The 7700-nt window shown below is 40.0% G+C and overlaps 1 protein-coding gene and 1 non-coding gene across 2 annotated transcripts in view; both read right to left on the bottom strand.

Moving 5' to 3' along the window:
- Nucleotides 1–1001, bottom strand: part of LOC103509204 — a 39692-nt gene extending 38691 nt beyond the window's left edge. The window contains exon 1 of the mRNA XM_026823585.1: nt 813–1001. Within this exon, the coding sequence (XP_026679386.1) occupies nt 813–942 (130 nt within the window). The 5' untranslated portion in view covers nt 943–1001. The remainder of the gene's footprint in view (nt 1–812) is intronic.
- Nucleotides 1002–7426: 6425 nt separating this feature from the next.
- Nucleotides 7427–7498, bottom strand: Trnaq-cug. The gene has a single exon. It is a non-coding gene; the product is annotated as a tRNA-Gln (tRNA).
- Nucleotides 7499–7700: the final 202 nt, after the last annotated feature.

Raw genomic sequence — 7700 nt, 5'->3', positions numbered from 1 at the left:
AAAATTTAAAAAAAAAAAAAAAAAAAAAAAAAAAAAAATAAAAAAAAATCAATGTGAATGGAACGCTTCTTTACAGAAAATTCAAAAGCTGAATTGCGGAAATTGGAGCCCATTAAAAATATGATTGAGTTATTTGTGTTACGGAACGTCTACCTTATGTACTTACCAACGTTTTCTTCTTACGGAATAGGTAAGTTATGCACGTAAGACATAGCGTGATAGTAACCTGTATCTAATGTAAGTACCTATATAAAACACAAAGTTCTATAAGGTACCTACAATACACGGGGAAAGTTAAAGTTCTATACAGGTTTCTTTTCAACTTAATGAAAATAAACTAGCGAGCTTTAGACAGCCTGGCAGAAAGCTCGGAGAAACGGGAGCAATTTTGTTTTATTTTCCTCGGCAAATCATTGTTTATCACGCACATCAGTTGACAGTCATCAGTTTCTAAGCTTCTCAGGGAACCTGAAAGGTCTTGTAATTATTAGCTACAAGTGAGTGAAAGTATTGCGGAAGAGTTGTAATATACTTGTAAGATAGTTAGACTTTTTTTCGAATTAGGCGCTTTTATAGTAAGACTTGAAACTACAAAAGATTAAATTATTATCTTTTCGGAGTTTGCCCTAGCGATTATCACCCTCTGGGGCTAGTTCTTATTAGTTTAACCTCGTAGGGTCTGAACCGATTGAAGACTTGAAGAGTAAATATCTGTAATCCGTTCGAGTTTCTGTTAAATATGTTTTGGAGGAGATGTAAAAAATGCAAACTTATACATTTAATTTAAGGACCTCATTTCTTTCATAACTCACCCGTAAACTTAACCTTGTCTATCGAGCACAAACTGCCGACAGTCATCCGTCTCGAGTGCAGCGAGAGACTGCTATTCTTCCGGGTCACATATTTGGTCTGCTGTCCCTTCTTCTGCACCATGTTGACCATCTCGATACCGACTTCGTCGTTCTTCGGGTGAGATCGGGGCGACACGAAGCTGTACGATTCCGGTGCAGCGAGAGACTGCTATTCTTCCGGGTCACATATTTGGTCTGCTGCCCCTTCTTCTGCACCCTGTTGACCATCTCGATACCGACTTCGTCGTTCTTCGGGTGAGATCGGGGCGACACGAAGCTGTACGATTCCGGTCGGGTGAGTCCGGCTGGGATCGCGTTCGGCGCGGTCTCCGAAGAGACGAATCCATTGTTGCATTTGCCTGAAAATTAATATTTATACAGAGTTTCCTTTAAAAGACACTTTTTTTCAACAAGGTCACGACAAAAACCTTGCCTTGCTTCGGTAAAAATAAGTGGTTTAAAATTCATCCTCTGCGCCAGAGTGATTTCAGAGAATTCACCCGTATACAGAGTTTCCGTTAAAAGACACTTTTTTTCAACAATGTCACGACAAAAACCTTGCCTTGCTTCGGTAAAAATAAGTGGTTTAAAATTCATCCTCTGCGCCAGAGTGATTTCAGAGAATTCACCCGGTTTAAATTTTAGAACAGAAAAAAAAAATCATCCTAGCAGGGAAGCAAATCCCGACCTCTCAGCCTCTCACGTGATGGACGTGTGAACGGTTCTTCATACAAAAAAAATCAATGTGAACGGTTCTTCATTCATACAAAAAAATCAATGTGAATTGAACGCTTCTTTACAGAAAATTCAAAAGCTGAATTGCGGAAATTGGAGCCCGTTAAAAATATGATTGAGTTATTTGGGTTACGGAATGTCTACCTTATGTACCTACCTACGTTTTCTTCTTACAGAATAGGTAAGTTATGCACGTAAGACATAGCGTGCTAGTAACTTGTATCTAATGTAAGTACCTATAAAACACAAAGTTCTATAATGTACCTACAATTTCTATACACGGGGAAAGTTAAAGTTCTATACAGGTTTCTTTTCAACTTAATGAAAATAAACTAGCGAGCTTTAGACAGCCTGGCAGAAAGCATCAATGTGAATGGAACGCTTCTTTACAGAAAATTCAAAAGCTGAATTGCGGAAATTGGAGCCCATTAAATATATGATTGAGTTATTTGGGTTACGGAACGTCTACCTTATGTATACCTACCTACGTTTTCTTCTTACGGAATAGGTAAGTTATGCACGTAAGACATAGCGTGCTAGTAACCTGTATCTAATGTAAGTACCTATAAAACACAAAGTTCTATAATGTACCTACAATTCTACAATACACGGGGAAAGTTAAAGTTCTATACAGGTTTCTTTTCAACTTAATGAGAATAAACTAGCGAGCTTTAGACAGCCTGGCAGAAAGCTTGGAGAAAAGGGAGCAATTTTGTTTTATTTTCCTCGGCAAATCATTGTTTATCACGCACATCAGTTGACAGTCATCAGTTTCTAAGCTTCTCAGGGAGAGAGAGAAGATGAAGGGAGAGAAAGAAAAAGAGAGAGAGAGAGGGAAAGAGAGAGAGAGAGAGAACGAGAGAGAGAGAGAGGGGGAAAGAAAGAGAGAGAGAGAGGGGGAAAGAAAGAGAGAGAGAGAGAGCGAGAGAGGGAAAGAGGGAAAGAGAGAGAGAGAGAGAGGGAAAGAAAGAGATAGAGAGAGAGTGGGAAAGAAAGAGATAGAGAGAGAGAGAGAGAGAGAGAGAGAGAGAGAGAGAGAGAGAGAGAGAGAGAGAGAGAGAGAGACATCCCTTCTTTACAAGGTCCATTCTCACTTTATCGTAGGTGAGGTAGGTATGGGCGTAGGGTAAGTTAAGGATAGGGTTTGGTAGGTAGGGAGTAAGGTAGGTAGGTACGGCTGTGAGGTAGGGTGTATTTTGCCAGGTACGAATAGGGTAGGAAGGTATAGAATGAGCGTAGGATATAGGTATGGGGAGGTAGGTAGAGATGAAGGGAGAGAAAGAAAAAGAGAGAGAGAGCGAGAGAGAGAGAGGGAAAGAAAGAGAGAGAGAGAGGGAAAGAAAGAGAGAGAGAGAGGGAAAGAAAGAGATAGAGAGAGATAGAGAGAGAAAGAGAGGGGGAAAGAAAGAGAGAGAGAGAGCGAGAGAGAGAGAGAGAGAGAGAGAGAAGAGGAGGAGCGTGTAAGTGAAATAAATAAAATTAGAGCTGTAGCTGTAAGGCTCTGTTTTAACTTTTAACACAAATAAATATACCATAGAAGGAATTGTAATTGCTAAGGTCTTAACGTCCCGAAAGCGAATAGAGAAGAAAGACAGGATAGGAGAAAGCCAGCCGTTCATACCATAGAGGGAATTGTAATTGCTAAGGTCTTAACGTCCCGAAAGCGAATAGAGAAGAAAGACAGGATAGGAGAAAGCCAGTCGTTCCGAGAACAAACTTTATCTGTTTACCTACTTGTTTGGGATAAAGTTTTCCCTAGGCGTAAATAAAATCCGCGACCAAGTACTCCCACTGAACCAAACTAACGGGAGCGAACCTCATCTCTTGAGGATAATATCCGCCCCGGACGGGAATTCGTGATCTATACTACTTTTCTTGCCATAGAGGGAATTGTAATTGCTAAGGTCTTAACGTCCCGAAAGCGAATAGAGAAGAAAGACAGGATAGGAGAAAGCCAGCCGTTCCGTTTGGGATAAAGTTTGCCCTAGGCGTAAATAGAATCCGCGACCAAGACAAGTACTTTCACTGAACCAAACTAACAGGAGCGAACCTCATCTCTTGAGGATAATATCCGCCCCGGACGGGAATCCGTGATCTATACTACTTTTCTTACACTGAGAAAAAAAAAAAAAAAAAAAAAAAAAAAAAAAAAAAGGTTACCTACTTGTTCGGGATAAAGTTTGCCCTAGGCGTAAATAGAATCCGCGACCAAGTACTTTCACTGAACCAAACTAACGGGAGCGAACCTCATCTCTTGAGGATAATATCCGCCCCGGACGGGAATTCGTGATCTATACTACTTTTCTTACCTATATTAGCCCTTTCTGTCTCATTGACCAAGGTGAACGTCGAGTCACTCAGATCCGGCGGTGTGAAAGGATAGAGAGGATCATTCTCCAAGTTGAGGATGTTGAACTTGAAGTTCCAGAAGCTGTCGACGCTGCCGCACGAACTCTATTATTGGGTTACTTCCCCTGATTTAGGCTGTTGGGATGCTATATTATAGTGTCCAGCTTCCCGATATAGAGTTCAATAGTAGAGTGCCGGAACCCAGTCACCCGATTGGGCTGCTGGTACCCTAGTTTTTTTTCTCAGTGTACCTATATTAGCCCTTTCCGTCTCGTTGACCAAGGTGAACGTCGAGTCACTCAAATCCGGCGGTGTGAAAGGATAGAGAGGATCATTCTCCAAGTTGAGGATGTTGAACTTGAAGTTCCAGAAGCTGTCGACGCTGCCGCACGACGCGACACTGGCGCTGTCCTGCGGCTTCCTGGAAAAACGGACGTGGGGAGGCTATACTAGAAACAAGAAAGTTACTCATCTTTTTGCACTCTACCTAACCCCATTAATCTCCAACCAAGACTGGAAGGTTGGACTGGTTGGGAGGCTACACTAGAAAGTTACTCATTTTGTATAAGTTTCTTTTTTTTTTTTTTTTTTAGAATTCCTCTCTCCCCCTTTTATCCGTCTTTTCAAATGTTTTATTTTCTTCTCATCCTTCTTCTTCTCCTTGATTTCCTTGGCCTTCCTCGTCACTTCCTTTTCTCTCTCTCTTATCTATTTTATTTTTCTCTTCCTCCCTCTTTTTTTATGTCATCTCATCTCTCTTTCCTTCTTCGAGCCTCTTTGTTTTAGACTAGACCGCCCTGGATTACATAAAACTAGAACAGGGAGCAGAAGCAGAGAAAGATTAATCAATTATGTAGTAGAAAGGAATTTCAATTGTGTTAAGCATAAATGCTCGTCACAAATGTCGTTCCCCGCTTAATATACTACGCTGAATTTTTCTGACTTGACTTGGACTCGAACCACCAACCTCCAGATTCAAAGTCCACCCTTCTGAGCACTGCACCACTGAGGTTGGTTCGTGAGCAATGGGGTTCATCCGAGGTGCGATTATTGCTAGTTGAAAACTAATACTTAATTAATTAATTAGTACTTGACATGGTATCCCGTTTTCATAGTTAATTAGATTTGTTCTTCTTCTTTCACTCTACCTTTTCCAAATTCTATTTGGGGTCGGCGTTTCCATCTTGTATTCTACTCCTCCATTTCCGTCTATCCAATGCTTCCTCTTTTCTCCATCCCTTCTCTCAATGTGAATGGAACGCTTCTTTACAGAAAATTCAAAAGCTGAATTGCGGAAATTGGAGCCCATTAAAAAAATATGATTGAGTTATTTGGGTTACGAAACGTCTACCTTATGTATTACCTACCTACGTTTTCTTCTTACGGAATAGGTTAGACATAGCGTGCTAGTAACCTGTATCTAATGTAAGTAGGGTAAGTGTACCATTTATTCGCCCACCTAAAAAACGTACCATTTATTGGCCCACGGGTATATAAGTTAAGGATAAGGTTCGGTAGGTAGGGAGTAAGGTAGGTACTGCTGTGAGGTAGGGTGTATTTTGCCAGGTACGAATAGGGTAGGAAGGTATAGAATGAGCGTAGGATATAGGTATGGGGAGGGAGGTAGGTATGTACACACTTTAAAAATATTCCCACAACAGTGACGTCATGGTGCAATCAATAATCTGTCCTCTCTCTCTCCCTTTATCCTCTCACTCTCTCTCCCTCTAAACCCTCCGTTTCTGCCTCTCTCTCTCTTCTCACTCTCTCTCTTCTCTCTCTCTCTCTCTCTAACCCTCCATTTCTGCCTCTCTCTCTCTCTCTCCCTTTTCTCTAACTCAGTTCTTCCTCTCTCTCTTTCCCTTTTCTCTCTCTCTCTCCTTCTCTTTCTTCCTTCCTCTCTCTCTTTCCCTTTTCTCTCTCTCTCCTTCTCTTTCTTCCTTCCTCTCTCTCTTTCCCTTTTCTCTCTCTCCTTCTCTTTCTTCCTTCCTGTCTCTCTCTCTCTTCCTCTCCGTCTCTCTCTCTCACTCCCTCCCTTTTTCTTCCTTGATCTCTTTCCTTTTTCTCTCTCTCTCCTCTTTGTAAACACTACTAGCATGATAGCCTCTTCTTTCTCCTATACTCTTTCTTCCTGTTAATCTCCTATATTCTTCCTTTTGTCATTTAACAGTTCCTTTTTTTCTTCTCCTCCTCCTTCTTCTTATTCTTCTCCTCCTCCTTCTTCTTATTCTTCTCTTTCTTATTATTCTTCTCCTCCTTTTTCTTATTCTTCTCTTTCTTATTATTCTTCTCCTCCTTCTTCTTATTCTTCTCCTTCTTCTTATTCTTCTCCTCCTTCTTCTTATTCTTCTCCTTCTCCTTCCTCTTCTTCTTCTTATACTTCTTCTTCCCCTTCTTGTTCTTCTTCTCCTTCTTCCCCTTCTTCTTCTTCCTCTTCTTGTTCTTCTTCTCCTCTTCTTGTTCTTCTTCTCCTTCCTCTTGTTCTTGTTCTTCTTGTTCTTCTTCTTCTTCCTCTTCTTCTTGTTCTTCTTCTCCTTCTTCTTCTTGTTCTTCTTCTTCTCCTCTTCCTTTTCTCATTCAACTCTTCCTTCTTTTCTTCTCCTTCATTTCCTTAGAATTCCTCTCTCCCCCTTTTATCCGTCTTTTCAAATGTCTCTTTTATTTTCTTCTCATCCTTCTTCTTCTCCTTCATTTCCTTGGCCTTCCTCGTCACTTCCTTTTCTCTCTCTCTTATCTATTTTATTTTTCTCTTCCTCCCTCTTTTTTTTTATGTCATCTCATCTCTCTTTTCTTCTTTGGGCCTCTTTGTGTAGACTAGACCGCCCTGGATTACGTAGGTAGGTACATAATTTTCTAAAGGACTAAAAGTTTTTGTGAACTTTACTATAAAAGTAGGTAAAATTTTTTATAATGATAACAGAGATAGCACCCAGGTGGATAACTCATAAGTATTTGTTGAAAATAGTTGCACAGTTACCTATTGCTGTGAATTTCACTAATGAGTAGGTAATGGCAATTAGGTCCTCCCAGAAGGTCTGGGTCATTCAGATTAGCCAATACCTATGGGGTATAGGAACTCAAAATAAAAATACACTTAGAGAGAAACAGACATTTCCGAGACGATGTTTCCGCGAATTCGAGTAATTTTGGCATCTCCACTAATTTACATTTCAGGAGACTTGACATCTCCAGCGGTAACATTAAACTAGAGGAAGTATGAATAAGTAAAATGATTGTCACACAATTAAATCACCTTACTAAATGAAAATTTATTTATGAATTATCAGGGTTCCCTCTATCAAATCCCAATGGATCACTGAAGTTAAGCCACGTTGAGCGTGGTTAGTTTCCAATCATGGTCGCCAACGTTCTTAGAAAACGTCTACAAGAAGAAGAAGGTGAATAAAATAAAATTCCTTGAAAAAAGAAAGAAAACCCAGAGATTAATGTCAAATACGGTCATCTAAATTTTTTGCTATTGATAAAAAAATAGGTCCCACCGAGATTTGAACTCGGATCGCTGGATTCAGAGTCCAGAGTGCTAACCATTACACCATGGGACCTTCGGTGTGCACGTAGGGAGAATTAGAAATATTTAAAACTATGATTATGTAATCTTTTTTGTTAATCATGGCCGCTTTCATGTCTTTCAACACGGCTCTTCAATAACTCATCTCTTTTTTTGTTTAAAAATAATTCGGATCATTTAAATTTCTTTTTAAAATTAAATTTCTAGTTCATTAATTTGAAAATCTTTCGTTTCTT

The sequence above is a fragment of the Diaphorina citri genome, unplaced genomic scaffold (assembly GCF_000475195.1).
Source record: "Diaphorina citri unplaced genomic scaffold, Diaci psyllid genome assembly version 1.1 scaffold474, whole genome shotgun sequence".
Lineage (NCBI taxonomy): Eukaryota > Metazoa > Arthropoda > Insecta > Hemiptera > Psyllidae > Diaphorina > Diaphorina citri.
The sequence above is the reverse complement of the archived record's forward strand: the minus strand, read 5'-3'. Positions and strand labels throughout refer to the sequence as shown.